General features: G+C 41.2%; 1 protein-coding gene across 3 annotated transcripts in view; it reads left to right on the top strand.

The window, feature by feature from the left end:
- RGS6 (regulator of G protein signaling 6) overlaps nucleotides 1-22,468 on the top strand; it is a 231,420-nt gene that overhangs the window by 122,752 nt on the left and 86,200 nt on the right. For all 3 annotated transcript variants that reach the window (XM_042814417.1, XM_042814418.1, XM_042814416.1), the window contains exon 3: nucleotides 20,581-20,680. In XM_042814417.1, the coding sequence (XP_042670351.1) occupies nucleotides 20,581-20,680 (100 nt within the window). The remainder of the gene's footprint in view (nucleotides 1-20,580; nucleotides 20,681-22,468) is intronic.

Raw genomic sequence — 22,468 nt, 5'->3', positions numbered from 1 at the left:
GGAGCCTTAGCATTCTACCATAAAATCCCTCTCAGGTCATTTGAGTTGTTCTTGTTTTTTCTAGGAATGTCTTCACTGGTCATAACTTTGATTTATCCAATGCATGCCATTTGATTGTTTGCTACTATGGCATCATACAAAATGTATGGAACAGCTTTATAAAGTATGTCTTTGTGTCTGTCTTTCTGCAGAACTAACGTAAGCACATTAGAGGTTGGCTGCTAACTTAAGCAGTTATTTTGGATTTTATCCACCCTTGAAAACCTACTAAAAACCAGTTTGCTCAGTGACTTTTTAAACAGCATTTTTTTTTTTTACCTGTGTCATAGCTACAAGTATTTTTTTTCTTAATGTGAGGTGAAACAAACCTGAATGTGAATACTTTTAATGAACAGGTGGTGAATGAACTCAGGTTAAGTGTATATTAAAAATAGAGAAGGCAGAGATGAGGACACTTTTCTACCTATTTTCCATTAATAATTTATGGAACTTCATTCTCTTCCAAATACTTTATGCCTTTTACTAAGGACGATGCAAGTAGAAATGATGAAAAGTTTCTGGTAATTCTTATCTGGAAAGTAGTCCTATGCATCATCTATCGTTGTTTGTATTATATGCCCTTATTTATAACATTTCTTTTCCTTGTTTTAGAGAAAGTCAAGAGCAACTCGTTATGAAATACTGGGGGAGTGGGCGTGGGAAGATAAATGCTTTCTTCTTTCTGTAGGCATTTGTATTATGCCCTGAGGCATGAGATTTGATTAAGCCATTCCTTTGTATAACACTGCATAGCTGCAAATTTTATTGAACAGCGGTACTTGTTTTCTGTACTGCTTGAAAGCAGTGTAATACCTCTTGCTAGTGACTGGAGAACTGCTGAATCCTAGTGACGCTGAATTGTCATAACACATGGCCATGGTATTTTGATGATGCGCAATAGCTCCTGGGTTATGAAGGATGCTGCTGTGATTCATCTGCAGTACTGTGTGACAGCCTCTGCTCCTTCTTTCTTCAAGCCACTGCAATGGATGTCATCTCTGGTTTCTACCCCTTTTTTGGAAGGGGTATGGAACATTCTCCCTTCTTCCCTTTCACTTTGTACTGTTTTTTGTTGTTTTTTTTTTTTTTTTTTTTTTTTTTTTCTCGAGGAGTAAGAAGCATCTTTGTAGCTCTTTCCTAAGGTGTTTTCAATCAATCCCTTGTACTATGTCTAGTACTTAAAGCAAGAATGAACTGCCAAATGTGTGGGCTTCAAGAGACCCTACTCTGATTGCTCATCACCGTCACATTAATTATTACACCTCCAGGTGGAATATACTTCAAGAATGTGAACCCCACTGTTGCATTTAAAAGCAAGATCAGTAGGATGAGAGGAAGTTGGAGAGAAATGCAGTTGTAATTTAATAACAACTTATGATTTTTACATCTTGTACTTTATTTTCCCCAAGCAGTCTCTTATCCTCACATGAGGAAGGGAGGAGGGCATGATAAGGCTTCTGCATTCTCTGTCAAGTCTGAGGAAATGAAGTTCCTCCTACCGGTTTTCTTCTTCATAGTGAGCAATCGGTGTCTGCTCATTCTGCCACTGTAGTTACTGGTATGTCAAAAGCTGGGTCCAGATCTGAAATCAAAATACTCTAAGCAGCACTCCCTCAGTTGCCTTAGAATGACATTTGTGCCTTCCCTTGCATGTGGCCAGCATGAGTGGATGCCTGGTGTGCTATCTACAAAATCCTAAGGGTGGCTGTGACGGCAAATAATGGGTTTTCAGAGTTCCAGTCAGTTGATATGGGCATGGAAATAGTTGAACAGTGGCAAAAAGTGGATGATATCCCCCTGTACACACAGTGCACAAGGAAAGGAGATCCACTTTTGCATTGTTAATGTGGTTTCCTTTTCCTCTCAATTCTTATTTCTTTTTTAGGAGGTGTTGAGCAGTAGTGAAGTAGTAACAGCCTGTTTATAAGGTTTTGAGTGCTTGGGGGTACCTGATCTGATGCTATGAATTATCACTTGCCAGAGTCAGCCAGAAGGTTGTCAGCACTGTATATTTCTGATGTGGATCTGAGTTGCAGAAATTCGAAAAACTGTGGGAAAGCGCATGAAGACTCTACCAAACGTATCTTTTTTGGTAGTTAGAAAGGCTGTACTTGAAGATTATTTAGCTAAACTTATCTGCTAATGGGTGTACTGCATGAGCTCTTTTATTCTGATGTGTATTGCTAATTACCACGTTGTAGACAGGGTTTGTTTCTGCCTCAACGTGTCAGCCTCTAAGGGCAACCAAATTGGGTTAAATTAATTGCCTTGCTGAGGTAAAGTCTGATTGCAGTGCTGTGAGTAATGCTACAAATTACTGTGCGGCCCATGATCCTTCCTGAACACACATAATGCTGCAAAATGCTATCTGAAGGGTTAGCTGAGGTTTTCTTGGCTGGGATCTAAATGTTTATTCTGATATAAATTTGCCTCGGAAGACAGAATTTATGCTACCAAATATGTATCTTCTTGGAATACTTGTAGCAAGCGAGCACGTACGCTGAGAGTAGAATTAACAGATGCCATGGGCACTGGAGATATGCATTTATTGTGAGATCCCTTTTTACTTTAATTATGGCTGGGAAGACAATCTCCAGCAAGGCATTAAATTGGGTCAACAGCTAAAAAGGCTCAAGAACAAGCATTGATGACAGTGAGTGGTATATACACAGGAAATAACAGCAGCGTGGTGCTGGGTGTGACAGGCTTTTCATGCTGTAAGGGTCCCATTAACATAGAAGTAATAATACATTAGAGAAAATATGGTTATCATGAGAAGATAAATTATTCTATGATGTTAAAGCATTAGGCTCAGCAGACTGCTTCTAATCCCGTGGGCTTGATTGCTCCGTAGTAGCCATATCCCCTGGAATCATCTTCTACAGTAGCTGCTGCTAAATATCTTGTTATTGCTTAATGAAACTGCATGGATGAGTGCTGTCATATTAAAAGACTGTGGATATAAGCTTTTCAGGAATTGTCTGTCTTCCTATTTCCTAAAATCTTGTGTAGCCCGGCTGAATCCTGTTCCATGGCTGAAAACAATGAAAATCCTGTCAGTTTTTCACTTTCTTATGAGGGGCAGAGTAAAAGCTGTCTCTTTAGTTTCAGAAGTACAGCAACTGTGAGACTGAATGACTTGACAAGTTATCAGTTTTAAAGGTGTGGGAGAGCACCCTGCCTTAGGGTTCCTTTCAGAGAAATGGAGGTGTGCTTTGCTAGAGAGATTTGGGGAGCTGAGGTTACACAAGCTGAACCACTGGCACTGAGCAGGATTTGCCTGAATTCTCTGATCCCCAGTCAAAAACAATTTAACAGTGCTTTGCACTTATAGAGGACTTTTCTCCAAAACCTCAGGGAGAACATGAGAATTCTCATGTTCTCAAAACATGAAAAGTCCCACCACATGTTCCTTAGCAAGTCTGAATGGTTATTGAGACTGATGGTCCAGTACCTGTGCTCCAACACCTGTCCCTCACCTGAGGGACAGCCTGGCTCCTGGTTGGGTAGCCCTCACCTCCCGCCACTGCCTGCCCTGCTCTCACCAAACCCTTTTAATTTTGTTGCTTTCCAGCAGGATCTTTTCTTCTGTTTGTTGCTGATGTGTGTCTAGAGCTCATTAGTAAATGTAAATTTTACTGATTGATAGAAAAAAGTACTTGGAATTATCTTGGAGAATAATAGATCAGGGAAGCATGCAGTGCAGAACAGCTTGGGCCTTTGCTGTACTTTGCTATTTCGTTTTTATTTAGGTGCAGCAGTTAAAAAATACATTATTATGGTCCTTAAATACTTCTCAATATGCCACTTTCAATAGCTGGAAGTGAAGTGCATTGCAGGTTTTGCAAACAGCACGTTCATACCAAAATAATTTGTAGAGGGGAGAGTTGCTTAAGCTGTTTGAATAGACCCAGTCACACCAACATTGTTCCTCAAGCAGTTGCACTTGTGGTGAATTGTTATTCATACAGATGTGACCAAGAGCTCTGAGTCAGATGCTGTGTAGGCAGTCTCAGTGCAAACTTTCCTTTGCAGTTCTGCCAGTGCAGCTTAATCCTGATTTTTAGCTGCTCCTCGTGCTATTTTGGTCTCAGGCCTCCTGCCCACCATGTCCATCACTAGGCACCCAAACATACATATGTGCATGCATGGCTGTGCCTCAGTTATTGTGTCATGGTCTTATTCCAGCCCAGACTGCCAAAACAATCTGCCAGCATAACTCAGCTCTGATCTTCAGCAGAGCTTATCGCTGGCCATAAATCTCTGCTGGCATCCAGTTCTTTAGTGCAGTGGCAGAGGACACAATGCAGATTAATCTGGGAGGAGGAGGGGAAGTGATATAAATTTAAACTACTCTTTTTAGCCAGTTAGCATGAACGCGCACATATTGTATTGCAGAATTATACATATTGGGAATGACAGGGCACTGTACTTGCGATAGTGGAGGTGTCCAGGAAAAATCTGATGCTGAAATTTATGCTGGTGACAAAATGAAGCAGCACTCCTCAAGTTGTGCACTCATGTTTGCTTTGTTATTTGTGATCGGTGGCTGCTGCACTGAAAATGGGTGAGTAATGTATTGACCACTCACAAGGAAAGCAGTGCCAGGGCAAAAGAAGGTGCTGTTGAGTATCATGGAGTGAACTTGATGTGATTTTTGTCTTGTGCTCTGAAATCATGAGAAATTGTTGTTAAGTCTTTGTGGTTCAGTTGCCATAAATGCAGAGCAAGAGGAACCCTGGTGAAAAAAGTCACCCAAGGTGACTTTTACCAGGCAGCATTGGCATGGGCTTGCCTTGTGCTTCCCAAGCCTCTGAAATACAGAGTGAAATTCCAGCAGAGGTTGAGAGCTTCATTTCCTTTGCTCTGCTCAGCTGTGGTGAATATTGCCAGCAGTAAGCGACCCAGGCATCCACACTTGCTTAGGTCATTGCTACCACAGGACAGGGAACTTCTTCAGTTGATAGTTTTTACGGAAATGTGTATTGCACTTAAAAGAAAAGCTGCTTTTTTTAACTCTACAATTTTCCATCGGGCGTTTGAGTAGTTTAAAAACGTACCGTGGTCAAATGAGCTGTAGTTTCATAGTAGCCTTTTTGTTGTACGTCTAAGGAGTTTGAAGTGTCATTTAAACAAACAGAAGCAGCATCTGAAAACTGTATGGTGAGGAAAGGTCCATTATATGTATTGTATTACTTTGAAAGCTCCTGTTTTATTCAAAACATATGCAAATTTAATTGCATCCTATGGTTTTGCTGTGGAGAGGAAGAACCGGAGGTGTTGGGACAGTTTCTGTAGCCTTTATTGTGAGCCTACTTCTACTGGCTAGCATTCTTTTGAAGGAGAGATGAAGTGTTCTGCACTGCAGGCATGTTTGCTCTGTCTTAGTCTACCCAGCCTTCTGAGTCTTTCGGGTTACTACATTGCGGGGTTTGTGCTGCTTAGCAGCTGGAGTTAACTGGCTGCTAATGAGTCACTGCTTATGGGCTGGTGTTTCTAGATTGTCACGTATGAAAAGAGAAATACTAACAGCCATACCCTCTCATGGCATGGGAAGATGAGAACTAGGGGGTTTAGGTGGTTCATTGCTACAGTGCTGAGGCTGGCTTGGGCCAAACTCCGGGTTTCTTCATAGTGTTCATCTCTAGAGAGCTCTTGTGGAAGCCTGGTTGTGTGCGCTTGGCAGCTGAGCTTCATGACCTCCCATGTAGAAGCATGGGAAGAAGATATTTAGGTTTCAATAGCTAGGATTGTAGCTACTAATAAAGGAATGTGAAAAAAGCCTTCACGTTAAGTACAAATTGAATTTTCCTTCTACAGAACCTAATGCAAGGTGTGCTTCTAATTAAGGATATTTTGCTTGATTGGATAGGCAGCATTTTGCTTGCTATATCTGTGTGGGAAGCTACATATTCCTAGTAGCCATTCCATGTGCGTCTGTGAGTATAACTCATGTCCTTCATGTGAATCCATGTAGCTAACTTGAGCAGGTCCAAGGAGGTGGCACAGCCAATCTGTGATCCCCCACCTTGCCTGCAGTGAGAATGAGGTTTATTTCTGCTTAACCCTTCACCCAGCTGTGGAAAAAGTCATTGACTATTTCTTACTTAGTTGGCAACAGGTCTGTGAGGTAATTCTCTTTTCCCAAAGCGCCACAGTTTCGTGCTTTGCCGCCTTGTTAATTACAACAAAAATCCAGACTTCATGGGAAATGCAAATAAAAATATCACAAAACTAAGTTTTTTGGTCTCCCAGGGATATTAGTGGTAAGAGTTGTTTTTGTATTTGTAGTTTACTTATGCCTTATGCTCATAAACTCATTTCATAAATTGAATTTGATGCAATATAAGCAGCAGCAGATGTTTGTATAAAACGTGTCCTGTAGCATGATTTTGTAATCACAAGCTACTTTAACAATTGTGTAGATTGAAGTTTTTCTTTTTTTCTAAATAAATAGAAATTTATGAAGACACGGTGCTCTGAGTCTATAGCTTTTTCTAAGACACATTTTTACAATTTATTGAGGTCTTCTAGGAGAGCTGCTACTGGTTGAAGGGATTAGATTGTGTCCCTTCTCTACGCAGAAAGATGGAACCGAAGATTGAGTCCTCCACAGCATGCTGTGGGAGACAATATCACAATCCAGAGGTTGCCTGAGCAGCTGTTTGCCCAGCTTCAGAGAGTAAAGCAGGCACTGGAGCTGTGCCTCCATCCCCACTTGCCTGCAGCCACCACAGCTGGTTGGCTGAATAAACTGCAGGGATAGGGGATTTTCATTTTGCACTCTGAAGAAAGGAATTCTGATGAAGAACTAGCATGCAAAGCAATGGCAAGGCACAGAATGCAGACATTGGAGGCTAAGTACAGGCTTTTAAATAAACTTGTCCCAGATTTCTCTGAAGCAGCATTTTTTAGTGTCCCCCTGAGGCAGCGCGCTCATCTGTGTTGCTGTGCAGGTGTCTTGCTGTGACCTCAAATGAGGGGAGAAAATATTTTATGCTAGCTTAGTTTTCTTTTCCCATTGGAGGAACAGAGGGCTCTGAAAAGACCGAGATTTTATTCTGGCTTTTTTCTAATATTTCCACTTGCTCTTTGTACAGAGCTGTACAGTAATGAGTCCCCATGTATATACATCACTAAAAGACTCATTTGTTTTGAGCTCAGCAACTAGGGCATACCTAGATTTGCCCAATAGCATCATTCAGATGAGGCACCAGATTATATGTTGTGCTCTTTTCAGAGTGAAGTCATTAAAATAGTTCTAAGTAACATGAAATCTAGAGAAAGCTGTAGTAACAAAAAGCCAAAAAGCAATTCAGAGTCATGAGAATTATGGGTGATTCCACTTGTGTATTTCCACGTGCAGAGAATATAGCAGTGTTTTTACAAAGATTTTTCACCAGACAAATCTAGCTAGCAGTGGTAACCAGTTTAGTTCAGTGTTTTTGCATGGCTATATCCTTACTTCCTGCTTGTACCAGATTCTTTAGGCTGTTGTATTCAGCTGGACAATATTCAGTGAACTCTAAATGTCTATTTTTTTGTCACTGTTCTATGAAGAAATTAATATGGAATTTGCTACAGTGTAAGATAAAACCATGTTGAGACAGAGCTAGAAAGAGCAAGCAAAGTACACAATTTCAGTGCTATGAATTGTCATGTTTTAATTAAAATGCTTGTGGATAAGCTCATTAATAAAAATAACTTTTAAGCTATGAGTGCAAGCAATGGTAAATCTGAGGCTGTAATCACCGAGCCACTTTTTCACTTTTTTGATAACAAAAGGAATAATTTCCTAGAATATTTTGTGAGATTTTATTGAAATGTCATGGCCAAATTCTCATTGAAACTCCCATTAACATGAGAAGACACACAGAATTAGGAAGAAAATTTTTGAAGGACGCTGTGATAAACGGCTCACTCGTTGGTAGGCAGGTCAGCAATCTAGGAAGGCTGACCAACATTAAGTAAAAATACCAAGAAAATGAGCATTAAACCTTCATGATAAATTGGACAGCAGATTGCCAATACTGTAATCTTGTGCAACCAAACTCCGTGCTCAAGTGTGTGCTAGCTCTTAATCCCAGGAAAATTGAAGAAATGACTACTGCTGAGCCCAGGGAGTGCTAAGTCAGGAGGATGCGGGACATCGTGAGTAGATGCAAAAATGTCTGAACAAATGCTGAGTGGAAGCTTGTGGAGAACCTTTCATCTGAGTGAACAACTGTTTAGTTTTTGGAAAGGTCCTGCCTGTTCTGCAAACCTGATAGTAGCCTATGTTTTGGTAATCAGATTTTGGTAACTGTGGGAACGCAATCAGACCTCCCTACGGGGAAGAACTTGTGCTGAATTTCTGACTGAAACTGCTGCCCCTTCTCTCTGCAAGTGTGTTGGAGAGCTGCTTGGGGTTGTAGTCTAGGAATAAACCAGTAGAGAAAGAGTTGCCGCACTCACAGAAATGGCCAGGAATGCTTTGAAGTGGTGGACTGCATACATTCCTTTTCCTCCCCTCTGACTGTTAAGACATGTATTATTGATGCCTTTCCACCATCCCCTCTCACCCTGCTCCTGCTGTGCCCTTATGCACCGCTGAGCTGAAGCAGGTGCACGGACCAGCGTGCAGCCCAAGCTGCTGATCAGGTCTTGTTTCTTTTCATGCCTACTTCCTAGCACTAATGGGGGCCACTTGATAGTAGCAAAGAAACCAAAGAGGACTTGTGGATTTTCTTTCTCCTTCTTTGTCCACTTACTCAGTAGCTGTTCTTTTCCCTTGTAATATCTCAGTGATTGTCTAGATAAGAAATGAAGAACAGGATAGTGCCAAGCTGATGGTATTCTGCCACTACCTCCTGCCATCCTGTTTAAGATTTATGCAGACCTGTGTTTCCTGTCCTTGCACTTCTGTCAATTGGTGTTGTATGTTAGGAGGGGGTTAAGTGTCCAATTCCTGTTAGTTTTCATTAATGACTTCTGCTGAAGTTATGAGACCTGTTGAAGCATGTCCAGAGGAGGGGCACAAAAATGATCTGGAAGATGGAACACCTCTCCTATGAAGACAGGCTGAGAGATCTGGGGCTGTTCAGCCTGGAGAGAAGGCTCCAGGGAAACCCAGGAGTGGCCTTTCAGTATTTAAGGAGGAGCTACAGAAAAGAAGGGAGCAGACTCTTTAATAGGGTTGGTGGTAATAAAACAGGGGAAAATGGCTTCAGCCTTAAAGAGGGTAGATTTACGTTGGATATAAGGAAGAAGTATTTTACAGTGCTGGTGGGGAGGCACTGGAACAGGTTGCCTACTGATGTGGCTGATGCCCTTTCCCTGGAAACTTACAAGGCAAGGCTGGATCAGGCCCTGGGTAACCTGATCTGTCTGTACGTGTTCCTGTTGGTTGAAAATGAGTTGGATTAGATGACCATTAAAGGTGCTTTCCAACTCTAAGAATTCTATGATCAGCATTAAGTACCAAATCCTGCTCCCTGTTTCACTTTCTTTACAGTAAGTCAAATAAGCAGTACTGACAGACCATGACAGGGTGTTCCTCCCTCCCTCAGCCTCCTCCTTTGGCTTGGCTGTTATGCCCAGTGCCTTACTCAAGACTGATATCATGGTATTTAGCAAGACTATGTTTGTGACCCAATCATCCTACCCCATAAATAGTGCCAATATAGATCATGAGTCCACTGAGCTCTAATCCTCATGACAAGACTACATGTAACCTCCCCAGTTCCTTTTAAATGTTGTGATGCTTGAGTGACTGTAGACTCTGGGGGTTACATGGAATATTTGTTGGAGGCAGCTTAATGAGATGCTCCCCTCTTGCCAGAAGGTGAACCTCCAGTAGAATGAGGTGGATAATACGATCTGTGACAGATTCCTAAGCCATGTAAAACTGCCAAACCTTAGATTGTTAACAGTACCAGGGGAGCTTGGCATGCTGACTCTGAGATACAGCATGGAGGGTGGAGAGGAGTAAACATGCACATGACTAGGCTGTGAGGTCACATCACAGTTGAGAGACTGGGGGTACTATGGAACGGAAGAACTGCACTTGTTGTTGCTCTGAGCCAGTTCTTCACCTTCTGTCAGAACCACAGTCTCTGAGTAAGCTTTACAAAACAAAGGTATGTTTGACTAATGTTATTCAAGTTCCTTCTGAAAGTAAGAAAGCAGTATTAAATGGCCTAACAGAAGGAATGTAAGGGAAGAAATCATCGTAGATCAGTCAGGAGGACACTTGACTTCTGGGACAAGCCGACAGGTTGAGCACCTCTTTCTCTCGTCCCACAGGGGTGTTTATTGGGTGAGATTTGCACACTCAATTACTCTGAGTGCTTCCTTGGGAAACTTAGAAATCTCCAGAGCTGTTCCATCACTTAACACTGTTGTAGCTGCCTGTATTATTCATGTTCTTGATTAACCTCACGTGCTTTTACAAATAGTGTTTGTCACCTGCAATCCAAAAGAATCTGTATTCCTGTTTCTTTAATAAATGATACTGTTTACTAATCATGAGTTCTCATTAGGCAGAGCCAAATTCCTTAAGGGCTGTTGTGGGAGTCCACTTGAACACATCAAGATGAATGAGCAATGCATTGCTAGAGAATATGTAATCATAATATTTCATACATTGGATGCAACTGGACTTACATTGCTGAGCTGGACATCACCCAGAATTGAAACCCAGCCACCCCGGCCCCTCTGATATCTGAGGACAAGCTGGAATGCAGGGAAGCTTATTTTCTGCCAAATTTTTTTGCCCTTTTAATATGCCACTATATTCTATAGGGGGAAAAAAAAAAAAAAAAGGATGCCTCGGCGACAAAAGTGCTGTAAAGATAACCTCTGTTAGATTGTAGAAAGCAAGTGGTGGAAGGAAAGAGTCAGTGTACAATTCTGAATAGGTACTGAAGCATATTGCAAAGCTGCTTATTGAATTATCTGAAAAGTATGAATAAATTGATAGGCTTGGAAGTTTATGGGGGCGGGGAAGAAACCCGAAAAATATTCATCAAAGCTTTGTGGTTTTTAAACATGTTTACTGCCCTCTGTTATCAGGCCAACTAATGTAAGGAACAAATGGTGAGAGTAGTTTTTGGCAATTGGGTTGTTTATCTGTACTAATCCACTCTGCTAATAGACAAAGACCAATGCCGTTGTAAACTTTCCAAACATAATAAATGTTTTGAGCTTGCATGGCTACACTTAGAGCCTGGCCATTTATCTCTCTGTTAAATATCTTGGGCACAGGCAGCCCAGGGCTTGCCATGTAACTGATGAGATGCCTGCACCTTCAGCCATTTACTTTATCTGCCCCTTACTGTGATAACACCACTCTCAACCTGAATGTTAGCAGTCTAGGAGGAAGCAGTCATGAACTTCTTGTGTTTGCTTCTCTAATTGCTGAGCCATTCGACTGATTCTGATGTGCAGAAAGATAGAGATGGCACACCTTGCATGTAGCACTCTGCTTTAGTGCATATAGCACTTAGCCCTTGTGCTCAAACACCTGTGCCTGCCTGTGCTGGAGCTCCTGGCTAACCTGCGCAGGTGGGAGTAAGGAGTCATGAGGGCAGGACTTAGGGGTATGGGGCAGAGGGCTGCCAAGCAGGGGGTTGAAGTTGAAGGTGCTCTGCTGCAAGCTTTTCTGTTTTGCGCGAGTACAAATCCCACCACTGCAGTACTATTACTTCACTTGTTTTTTTTAAGGCAGAATGTATGTGTAAAAAGCCGTTGTTTTTAGGTGAGGTAGCTTTAAAGAGACTTATTTTTCACATGATATGTGATTTATATTATTGTAAGTTGTGCGTAAAACTTATGTGCACTTTGTCATATGTTACTAGGCTCCCATGCATTAGACATGTTTTGCAACCAAGTACCCTGTCTAAGGTATGATGTTTGACAATTTAAAAGACACCACACTTTTACAACATAATTGGATGTTTAGCAATTCTACCTTTCAGCATAATGCAGTTCTAAATGCAGTCAAGAAGATGTCCCAGAGAACTGTCTGGGGAACTGAAACATGTAACCATTTAAATCTTTTTTTTCCTTCATCAAACAGTATTCTACAAACAGAAACCATTGTTGTGCTGAGTAAAATTGTTTGTATAATGAGATTTACCATGTGCACGGTACTGTCGCTTTTCTTCCCTACCAGTAAAACAAGAAATCCATAGGAAAAACTATTTGCGCACAAGTCACGTACCATTCATTTTCTGGAGCTAATACTTTCTGCATTTAAAAGAGAAATGACTACTATATGTAGATTCTGGTGCCAGGTGGCAGTGATATAAAGGCAGGGTAACACTGCATTATGCTCTGGAGGCAGCTTACTTTGACTTGCTGGGTTCACGCATTGAAGCAGCCTCTGGGCTGTAGCCACTGAATGTAGTTTTGTTTGTTTTGTTCTTCTCTAGTCTTTCTCTGTGAATAAAACAACAAGTGAGCAGTAGAGCATCCAGAGATAGTCTTTTATGTTGCCTGCTGGTAGGAGAGGTGGACAAGGGCACCTCATGTTCTCACTGAGTAATTCTGCTATGCAGAGTTCAGTTGTATCTTACGCTGACTTCCATAGAGAAGACAGATAAAAGTTCACGAAAGGATACGGTACCTTTCTCTGTATGACTTCACACTTTCATTGTACAAGGTTCTATTTTCCTTGAATTAAGAAATGTATCGACAAATTAGAAGTAATTAAAATTGGTGTCTCTGGCAGGGTTCATGGAAGCTGCAGATTATGACATGCTATGGAATACAGGATTAAGAAGAGCAGCAGAGCCTGGCCATTGGGCCATAGGTGTGTTAAATGCCAGTATTACAAATGATATTTCAAGTGTGCAGTAACGTTGCTAGTTTTTTCTCTCCAAGTCAATAACGTGCTTTTCTTCTGTGTGAAGCTGTTTAGGTAAAATACATGGTAGTGTATGAGTGCTTGGTCCAAACTTCCTTTAACCAAGAAAGAGGGGCGTTTCTTTCAATAGGAACAGTGAAAATGATCAATTTTCCGAAGTGTTACTATAAACAGTTCATGTTCCTTTTAGTTAGTTGACAATATTGCTACCAAAGGATCTAATAGTGATCTAATAGTAGTGAAACCACTGATTGTGTCATAAAATGAGTTTGGAATTAAGTAACATCATCCATGGACTGAAATTGTGTCCTGGCAGATCCTGTAACTGTTGTTTGATTTGGAACTTTTTTTTTTCTTGAAGGGAACAAATTAATCACTTTTACGATAATAAATTATAATTGTGCTGCATTAATTTTTTTAATGAATCCAGTGATGATGGCCATGTCACAAGGATCATATGAATATTTTTATGTTGTGTCTTCAAGTCAATGATCTATAAAACTTGGGGCTGTTTTTTGTTGCTGTTTTTAGGGGGCTATTTGAAGGGTGTGTGTGATTTCTTTATTTGGTGTTTTGGTGACTTTTATGTGTTTTGGTTGTGAGTTTGTTGGTTTGTTTTACTGTTGGTTTGCTTTAGCATTTTAGCAATAGCTGCTATCGAAAGTCCAGGGTCAGATCTATTGAGTCGCTTAGTTCAAGAGGCTCTGAATCTGGTAAGTGGTCTATTAGCATAATTTACCATATTTGAATAAATTCCTGAGTTAAGATAGTTCTGATCAGACAGCGTAGTGCTCAATTTTGTCTTAGATTCTCTCTAATACCTCCACAGTTCCAGCTATTCAGTTTAGCAGTGCTCAGTAGAGCGCTGTGAAACAAAGTCGAGCGCCTGGATTTCGGTAGGCTGCCCTGCAGTGTTGGGAGGGCCTTCAGAGTGCTGCAGCAGACGGGCACGCAGTGCTGAATGCTCCAGCTTTGTCCCTGCATGGGTAACCAAGGTCTTCAGTATCCAGTGCTGCTTATTTTTGTGATCACAAATTAATTGGTTGTTTTAAAATACATTGAAATATGTATGTATGCTATGCAGAGATAAGATATGGTTAGTGGAAGAAAATGCAAAACACTTCAAATCTACATTCTTTTTACTATCCAGGAAACAATTCTTTAAAAAGCCTTCTTCTCTTTGTTCTGAAATTCAAACAAAAAACGTTTTCTTTTCCAGTGGTAATCTTTAAATTCTGGCTGGCAATTTTTTTCATCTGTGTCTCTCTGCTCCTATACTTCTATTTATTTGTTTTGAGTAAATACATAAAAATATGGTGACACTTCATGTGGAAAGGGACAAGCTAAAAATACTATCTCTCGAGTGTGATGAATAGAGTTGCCTCTTTTTCCTATAATTTACAAGCTGCTCTGCTTTGCCCCTACTTCATAGCATTTAGGGTGGGGGAGAATCTCATCTTCATTGTGGTATGGCGCTTTGCAGTGCAAAGAGTTAAATGATGCATGAAATGACCTGTCACACTGCATTATGTGCCACAGTGGTGCATACAGAACAGTGCTTCTTTCCTTTTCTGTCAGAAAAAAACAGTTCCCTAGGCCTGGCTGCTTTCTTGCTTTGAAGAGTTAACATGTGGTGTGTATGTATGTATTTCTGCATAATTTGCTTTAGCTCAGCCACAGGAGCTCATCAGCTACTGAATACTGAAAGGAAGGATGTGCAGGGTTGTTTCCCTCCTCCATTTATGAGGAGGAGATCAGTAGAAACCGGATGCCTGTGACAGGGCTCCTTTCTAGAAAAAACAAGAGTCATTTCTATGTTTCAAATTGGAAGTGGTGGTTGAAATATTTTCTAAATGGCTTCAAGTAACCTTGTTACTGGGCAAAGGTTAGGCTTGTATATGAACCTCGAAAAAGGAGTAGAAAATTCTCATACACTGTATTTCATAGTTCATTGTGATAGGTTTCAGCTTATACTGTACGGTTCCATCTGATTTTGCTTGCAGCTGATAGTGTTTTGAAGCTCAGCTTGAAACAAAAGCCTGCAATGTGTAAGTCCTGTCCTATGATTCACAGTATCCTTGTTTTCCCTACAAATACTTTTCTGCTTTTCTAGGAGGGCATGGACATATAAACTTTCCTCAGGGCTGGAGCCTGAAGTTTAATTTAAAAATTCTCTTTTTTTGTTTGTTGAAAGTGAGAACTGGAGAATGACCCACTCAATCTTGAATGAGCATTTGAGGTGATGCAGTTCTGTTCCTTTTTCATCACAGCCTGGATTTTTAAAGACACCAATAACAATGCCAAAAACCTGTTCAGGCATCTGCAAACTCCATTACTACTTAAAACCCTTTTACTGCTGCCAGATTCTCTGCAAGTACTACATTTATCAACCTAGTTAACATCACAGGAGAGAGAGCTTGTCTTGGGTTGCTGCAGGCGAGGCTTTAGAAGATGAGTGTATGCACTTGGGTGGCAGAAATGACAGCTAGATCTGCTTTAACATGAGGATACAGTGCAGTGTATTGCTTGGTGCAGTGTTGCCCACAGTTTGGGGCTGCCCAGGACAGGAGTGCTCTCTGCAGAGTGTGTAAGCTTGGCCGGTTTGTGTTCACGTCAGCTTTGTCCCAGTCTCCTGAATTGGCTTCTGCAGCCTCTTTGGTGGAGTGCAGTGGAAAGTGAGCCATATCCTGGGTGCAATGAGTCTGTGAGCCAGCACCTCCCTGTAGCCATTGGCTGCTATGATCAGCTTGTCCATTTGTTATTTTATGTCACTGAGTGCAATACTGAAACTCCTTTTATGTACTGCCTTTCATCAGACTTGAAAAACTGGCCTTAAATCACATTACAGATAAGAGCCTCAATCTGGTGTTGTTGGAGGGTTTAAGATTCCTAGAGCTTTCTTGGTCATTGCAGTGCTAAACCAGGTTTTGGCATAATTTCATTCTGCATTAGGATAGTTAGTGCACAGCCAGAACTCAAAGTGAAATTCAAAGTGCAGCCAACAGGGAAACTACTCAAAGAATCAAAGCTGTTGAACTGAAATCGCCCTTACTTTTGGTGCCTGCCAACTGAGCCAACTTGTGTAATGTTGTTCCAGAGAACAGCTGGGTTGAAGCTTTGCCTCTAAGTGTCCCTGAGGCTGGGTTCAGGGCCTTCACTCTGCCAGTGAGGGGCTGCATGCTGTGCCCAGAGAGAGAGGAAGCAGGGCGGGCATGCAGCTCTGCTCCTTCATGTCTTGGATGGAATTTGCTTCTTCTAAATTAGTCCCCCATGCAGGCTGTGGTAGGTATGTGTGCTCTGTACTCATTCAACACTGCATGAGTGATCAAGAGAGCTGCATACCACTTGTATGAGGTGTAGTGATGCAATGGGAAAGCAAATCTCTAGCGTTTCCAAGACAACTTGTGCATCTGCCCCTGGCTGGGAGGCAGGAGGCTGCCCATCACTGAAGACAGTGGCTTCAGCAAATGTTGCCAGAAGGAAGCACATGCTTGCCCCAAGCCCCTCCTGGTATTGGCATGAAGAGAACAGTGCTGCACATCAGTTTTCCTGGCTAGAACATTGTGCTTTTGTCTGTGCATGGTGGGTTTTTTGCACATATGTATGCCTAGTTCATAAGCTGCATGAAAACCACCTATATTCAGTCTATATTGTGTAGCACTAATTATATAAGTTTTTCTCCTAAAATGTGACTTGTATCATGCCTTAGTAATAATTGTTCAGGTATTTGGATTCCGTTGAAGTGTTTTAAAACGCACATCATCTTCACTGGGTCATAAGAAGATTAACGCTTCTGCTTGCAGAGCACTGCAAAGTCAATATTGGATCTAATTTGAAGCTGACCTCAGGTTTCTGATGAAAGTGGCTCTATTCTGAATGATGTAAGACCTTTGCTGCTGATGAGTTCGTAGCTTTGCTTTCATAATTAAAGTTGCACGGTCAGTAAATGAGTTCACTCTGAGTATCTTTACACAGCTCTGACATGCAAAAAACAGTCTTTTCTTTCATGTGGTTATAGCTCATGTAGAAATTGAGCTCATCAGGAATTGTCTGTCAAAATGTTTTTAATGAAAAATTGAGTTTCCGTAACCATTGATGCATTGATGTTTTTTGCTTTTAACTGTTGACGCCGATGGCCTAAAAAGCTTGTGTTTTGGCAGGGGGAGAAAACTGCATTAGTTCAACTTATTTGGAGAATTTCTATTTGCAGGATTAATTTGCTGTGTTTTGGGTTTGTTTTCTTTTGCTGAATGTTAAACTGTTTTTTCTAATGGTGTACATACTGCCTGAGGGGGATAGCTGCAGCTCCTGCTTTCCGTGGCTGTTTTTGCTTCTAATGTTGGCTAGAGGTTCAAGCACTGTGTGGTGCTCCCCAGGCCCTGGTCCTTCTCTTCAGCAGCTGGCTAAGAAGGGTCACTGTTCCTGGCCACCATTTCAGATGATCCTACCAATGGGGTGAGTCCTGCCCCTCACTGTAAAGGCTTGACAAGCAGACACTTGTTTGTGGAGCCGTGGTGATACTGGCAGCAGGGCACATATAGTTGCAGCGGGCGTCTCTGTATATGTTCTCTCATTGCCACCCTCTCAAGCTGTTCGATTAGATGTTTATAAATGCTAAAGCATGTCAGCAGTCTTAAGATGACATTATTAGCTCTGTTTCACCCTCTAGTAACAACTGAAGAATGTAGTTGTTCTTTTCTGGCTTCACACATTTACGTGTGAGGAGACCCTGCAGCACTCTGCCTTTATGTGAAAATTGGCTCTGAAATTTAGGAAAAAGTGGAGATGAAAGCAGCATCAATTCCAGACCCTGCTTTTAGCAGTCACTGGGAATTAGCGGTGTGGAAGCAGCCAACCAGCACTGCCAGTTGAGAGACACCCATGTATTGCCTTGCACAGGCCTGGCTCCAGGTGCTGGGTGTGTGAGATGCCCTCAGATGCTGAGTGGATCTTCTGTAGCTGTCTCACGAGCTGTGTGTCCTTCACTGGTATCTTTGAATTGTGCTTTGTCGCCTCTGGTGTGCTATTATCTCCGTGAGGCAGGAGGGGAGCCTTGGACAGAGACAGATGGATTTGTTTGCTGGAGGTCACAAAGCAATTCTCTAGCCGTGCTGTTCCGCTTGTTCCCAGCGCTGTCTCAGAGGTGGTTCTTCCTTCAGAGCTGCTGATGTTTTTTTCTTTCTTTTTTTTTTTTTTTTTTTTAATATTCTTTTCCCTGCATTTGGGCAGGGTGAAAATTACCTGGACAGGTGAAACAAGCAGATTTCAGAGAGCTTGTCAGAGGGACCTGGTCCTAGATGCACATGTGGGGCTTTGTGGAGGGAACCAGCCAGCACGAGCAGACCATATTTCATTTTAAACTTGTTCACAAGTAAAGATTAAGCTGACCATCATGTGCTCCTTTGAGGAGCCAGAGAATCTGCTGGAGACCACCAGGAACTGTGTTGGGAATGGAAAGACTGCTTGCAAGAGGAGGCTGTAACCTCTTAGGTAGTGGATTGCAAATGCTGGAGTGTTACAGGAAAGATAGATATGGCATCTGAGGAGGAGAAAAGTAACATCCAACACTCAGAGCAGAAACTGCTGGTAGTCAGGCCTGAGGACAAAAGGAAGAGGCTGCTTCTGGAGCCTTTTACGAAGGAATCATCTCTAGGGCAACTGCAACTGAAATCCAAATTAACAGTCACATTTAAGGTATCAGAGCCAGCTTTATTACTTTGAATGGAGCTGGTTTGAAAAGAAAATACATTTTGCCTTTATTAAATATTTATTTTGCTTGAAATTTAGCTTTTTTATCATGACATGATCATCACAACTTGCAACGACTTAAATTGTGTTAGGTGGTTTACTTGGTTTCCAGTGAGCAAAACAAGTTGTTTATTTTCCTTCAGTAAGGCTATTTTTTTTTTTTTTTTTTTTTTTTTTAGCTCTTCAATTCTGAACTTTTTGTTGGAATAAAAAATAGGAAGCAACAATAGCAGCAATTTAAGAAAAAAACTATGCTTGTGTTTTTGAAGTCTGTAAGTGTTCCTTGTGACATCAGACTCATTTTAGAATATTTTATTTCTGGTATCTGAATTCGGATTCCAGTTACAAGTGCATCTGGAGCAAGGCAGTAAACTTACAGGTTGTAGTGTGGGACAAAAAGGTCTGAGAGTCTTGCTTGGTGTGCTCTGGGAAAGGGTAATATTAATTTTTGTAGTGCTTGGATTGGGGCAAAATAAGCATTATTCTATCACAAATACGCTGTAAATTAGAGCATCATGGAGGGGTTGATGTCGGCAGGGACCTGTGGAGGTCAGCTGGTGCAGCCTCTGCTTGAGCAGGGCCAACCAGATAACTGACCCTTCAGCAATCTAGTAACTTTCTCAAGTTATTTTCATCTTTCTGACTTCATTCCTGCTGAGAATCCATTTTGGCTTGTGTTAAAAATAATGTGTAAACAAGGTGTGAACAGTTCAGTTATGTGATAGTCAGTGATTAAAAACATGGTGATCAGATGCAGCATCTGATGTTGGCAGGAAGATTTTCTTACCATCTTGGGAAGACTTGAAGTTATACTTATTTTGAAATGTGAATGTTGAGTCTGTAAAACACATTTACTTTCACATCTAAATGAGGGACGCTTGTCCGAGTTGGAAAGAGGTTGTCCTCCTGGACAAGGGCCCTTTGCTGAGGTTTTATTTCACATCATTTCTAAAGAGGAAAATCTTCAGGAAAGCTGTCAGAAGTGTGATGCCTTGGAAGGGCTTTGCTCTCAGTGTGACCACTGCTAGCTTCTGACCTGAACAGCTGAAGGTCCTGTGACTATCAGGCAGTGTACTCTACACTGAACCGCTTGAGCTAACAGGAAAGCTTCTGCTTTTATTTTTCCTGTGTTTCTCAGATCTCTATTTGAAATACAGGAATTCTTAGAAATACCATATTTCTGTGTTGTTCTTGCTTTCAGCTTTTTGATCTCTATGCTCTTGCCTTCAAGTAGGTGCAGAGGGTATCCTCAGTTAATATCCCTTCCAGTATTAGGAAAATGGAAGGTTGTATTAAGCTCCTTTCTCCAGTAATTACATAGATTGCTCTGAAAGTAGTGCCTTCCATTTATTTCCATGGGCATAACAACAGTTGCAAAGTGCACAGTAATACTGTTTGATAGAGCACATTCTCAGCTATGGAATGCTGTTTTTCAACACAGTGACAAAATATAATGTATATTGGTGGGAAGGTTCAACTTCTACTGCCATACCACCACCATCTGCTCTATCCTGGGCCAACATAATAAAATAACAGGCATTACTTCCAGAGCAGCCCTCTTAGATTCCTTAACTGACTTATGGAGATGGTTGTACACCTTCCTGTGTATGATGGATTGTGTATGTTCCTGTGAAGTGATTGTGTATATTCCTACATATATTATTTAACTAAATTCACAGCATTCTGTCTCTATCACCACTGATCAACAAAAAAGAATGACTGCAATAGGATTATCGGTGCATTCATATTACCATCTTTCAAGCTGGACTTTATCTCAGATTTTAAATTTGGGAGTTGTTGACCCTTTCTCTCAGTCTGTATTTGTATAATAACGTGTGACATATTTGATCCACGTCCTATCAGTAGGGCTTCAAAGCAGTCAAATTACACAGGCATAACATTAGCTGTTTTGCATAAGCCACTGAGTCTTTTCTTCCTTTTGACAGATTGAAGACATCATTACGAGAATGCAGGATGACAAAACTGGTGGAGTCCCCATCCGAACTGTCAAGAGCTTTCTGTCTAAAATCCCCAGTGTCGTTACCGGTAAGAACCCTGCCTAGAACAGAAGAGAGCGTGAGCTGGTGCTAGCTGGCTGTAGGCCAACAAAGATGCAAAAAGAAGGAATGCTAGAAAAAAATTGCCCAGCGCTGCTTAATGTTTGTACTTTGCTGTTATATGTGAAGTACTGAACCAAAATGATTAACTATTTAAGTAAGTCCTTACTTAAGTCCTTAGTCCTGTGGAGTTGTTTTCTGACCCAAATCAGATACACACACTGATTGGTCAGTTTAGTGAAGTTTCAGCTCTGTTTTCTGAAAATGTGGAGAACTTCAATCTCTGTGCCTGCAGTGACATCTTCACTCCAGTAAAGTTGAAATAATTACTAAAAATGCAAAAGTGTATTATTGCATATGTGCAGTGAACTGATAACTGGGGACAAAAACTGGCAGCTCACATGGACACTTCTTGGTCTTGGAGACTTTAGACTGTTGTAAAATAATAAGATAGTATTTCTAGTCAACAGGAATACTGGTAATGCAACTAGTGTCAAGTTGCTGCAAAGATGGTTCCCTGCAGTGGAATATAACTGAGCTAAAGCACTTCAGAAATATCCTTACTGTGAAAAATGTTGGATTGAGCAGAATTTGAGGTTGTGATGATTCATTTAAGAGTGTGGTTTAATATCCTTGTATCAGGAAAATAATGTCTGACTTAAGCTACAGGAATGGGATATAAATCTGCAGAGCTCTGGCACATAGGCAGGGAATGTGGAAACTGAAGTTTTTATTTAAATAAGGTTTGGTCCAGTTAATCCCTTCTTACTGAACAACAAGCTCTTCTGTCTGAAATTGATTCCAGAATATTGAATTCAAAGTCACTGGCAGTTAAAGTGACTTTGGATTATTGTGTGAAATAAACATAAGTCTATAATGAGATGTGAAAACTGTGATAAGGTGGTAGTCTACAATACACAAGCTGGATGTCCTGAGATTTACTCAACTGAAATAGGTTTCTGGTATTCCTGATAGTATTCATAACATTGATTAAGCAGTTGATCTAGTCATCAAGTTGTCGTCTTTAAACTGATTATCCTTAAGTAGCACTGAGGTTGGCAGCTCCCTGGCATGATGGAAGGTACCTACTTGCACTCTGTTCCTCTAAAACAGCAGCTGCATCACCCTGAAATGGCTGTTCTCAATAGATGGGGAATAATAGAAGGGTGAAAATAAGAACAAAGTCTTTCTCTAAAGCTCACAACAAACTCTCAAATTTGAAGTGGAACAAGCTCAGTAACACTCCCTTCAGGTGATTTGAAGACAGGTGCATTATGATGCACTGTGGACTGCTTGAGGCCTCCAAGTTTGAAAAGTATGGTTGAATAATGGATCAGCTAAGAGCCCAAAATCTTCTCTCCATTTCATATTTCTCTCTTTAGTTGTGTACACCTACTTGTATATGATTTTTTTGTGTTCTTAATAGATAGTCAAATAGCGTCAAGTGCTGGGGCACTTGATGTGTGAAAGGAGGCAAGAGCGCATATCTGAGCAGAAGTTGGTTTTTGTTCAGTCTGAAGGAGGCAGAGCTAAAAGGAATGTGAGCTTATTGAGAAGATAACATCAGAGACATGTAGTGGAAACACAAAAGACAGCGTACACAAGTTGCATGAATAGAAATTCCAACTAAATATAGGGAGAAAGCTTTTTGTGGTTAGAGCAGCCAAGTAGTAGCCAGGAGAGAGACTGTGGAACCAGAGTGTTTTGGAACTATTCAGGAATCCCTGAGCACAGCTGAAATGAGCAGTCTGACCTAACTTGGCATTTCACTTGTGTT

This window comes from Centrocercus urophasianus, unplaced genomic scaffold, assembly GCF_019232065.1.
Source record: "Centrocercus urophasianus isolate 14NV4802_14NV808 unplaced genomic scaffold, USGS_Curo_1.0 seq_14, whole genome shotgun sequence".
In the NCBI taxonomy this organism is placed as follows: Eukaryota; Metazoa; Chordata; class Aves; order Galliformes; family Phasianidae; genus Centrocercus; species Centrocercus urophasianus.
Note: the sequence above shows the minus strand (reverse complement) of the source record. Positions and strands in the feature narration are given on the sequence as shown.